The 1,309-nt window shown below is 41.9% G+C and overlaps 2 protein-coding genes across 2 annotated transcripts in view; both read left to right on the top strand.

Annotated features, from left to right (window-relative positions):
- Nucleotides 1–1,309, top strand: part of LOC119425684 (growth factor receptor-bound protein 10) — a gene marked incomplete in the record, with an annotated part of 634,378 nt that overhangs the window by 365,638 nt on the left and 267,431 nt on the right.
- Nucleotides 1–1,309, top strand: part of LOC119425687 — a 5,477-nt gene that overhangs the window by 3,300 nt on the left and 868 nt on the right. The window contains exons 4-6 of the mRNA XM_037693230.1: nucleotides 77–126; nucleotides 210–589; nucleotides 680–816. Coding sequence (XP_037549158.1) covers nucleotides 77–126; nucleotides 210–589; nucleotides 680–816 — 567 coding nt within the window. The remainder of the gene's footprint in view (nucleotides 1–76; nucleotides 127–209; nucleotides 590–679; nucleotides 817–1,309) is intronic.

Consider the following 1,309-nt stretch of genomic DNA (forward strand, 5'->3'; position numbering starts at 1 on the left):
TTGCTTTGTTTTGTTTTTTTGAATGTCCAGAGGACCAGGTTGAACTTTTTTGGATAAGATCATTTCTGTTTTTCAGATTGAAAACAAACGTTTGTTCTGATTTTCCACGCCCCAATGGAATAAAAGGTAAGCTACTCACACCATGACATCACTTTAAACAAAAATATGCATTTTGTTTAAACCAATTCCTTCCTTGCTATGTTTTGTAGGTGCAGCTTATCTGAAACGGGTGTCAAGCAAATTGCTTGAACTTAGACGCAAGAAGTTCTCCTTAAATAGTCCAACTGGTGCCACGTTGACGATCGGACCACTGGAGGACACGGAGTACAGAGAGAATCCTGGTGAGCTGGACGGGTGCAGCAAGTTCTATCTTTCTACGACAGGAAAAATGGAGGTCATCGGTTACGTGGAGGGCACACATTACCCTTGTGAGCAGCTCATCCTGATGATATGTGGCGATGGGAAGATGTATGGTTATGATGGAGATGAGCTTCATGAGGTGGCTTCCAGTCTGAGCCATCTCTTTGAAGTGGGAATAGACTACCCTGCATCCAGTAGCTATTACTATGGGGAGGCCTTCAAACATATGGTGAGTCACTGATGGAGAACATGCATGTTTTTATGGTGGCTTTAATGAGGGGTCACCTGATAATGGTTATTTGTTATCTGTCACGCTTAGACCACAGAGGACTGGGACACGGTGAGGAGCAGCCCTCAAGTGAAGAAGCTGGAAGAAAAGCGCCGTGAACTGATCGCTTCACCCTCACGCAAATCCAAAGTCTTGGAGTTGATTGAAAAGAGCAAACAGAAACGGAGGTAGCTGTCCATATCTTGGGGGATGACTTAAAAATGTGATCTCTCCTTTTGTTGTGTATTTAAAACTGTTTAACACCTTTTTAAAAGTCCTTGAACTGTGTCTAAATCTTTAACCTAATGAAGGCTATTACTGTGTCTCTGTGTTGAGGTGGCTGCGGCAGTTCAGACGTGAACAATATTAAAACATAAACATGACTGACACCAGCCTACTGCGACTGTTGAAGGGATCTCTGACTAGTTGGGACGATGTTGGATAAACAATTACTTCAGTTATAAAAACAAGACACTAAAAATACTGTAGGCTTAGCTTTTATAATTTTCCAAAGATTTGACACACTCTGGGTAAATGACGTAGACAGAGTGCTCCATTCAGCTTGAATTTAACTGACTTTATTAGACGTTCAGCCCTTTATTTTAAACTGGAGCACTTTGACTCTTAATGACTTAACAGCATTAGCCCCAGAGCTAATATGTGTAGCGTTAGCTCCAGAGC

This window comes from Nematolebias whitei, chromosome 19 (assembly GCF_014905685.2).
Source record: "Nematolebias whitei isolate Nwh7 chromosome 19, NemWhi1, whole genome shotgun sequence".
Taxonomy (NCBI): Eukaryota; Metazoa; Chordata; class Actinopteri; order Cyprinodontiformes; family Rivulidae; genus Nematolebias; species Nematolebias whitei.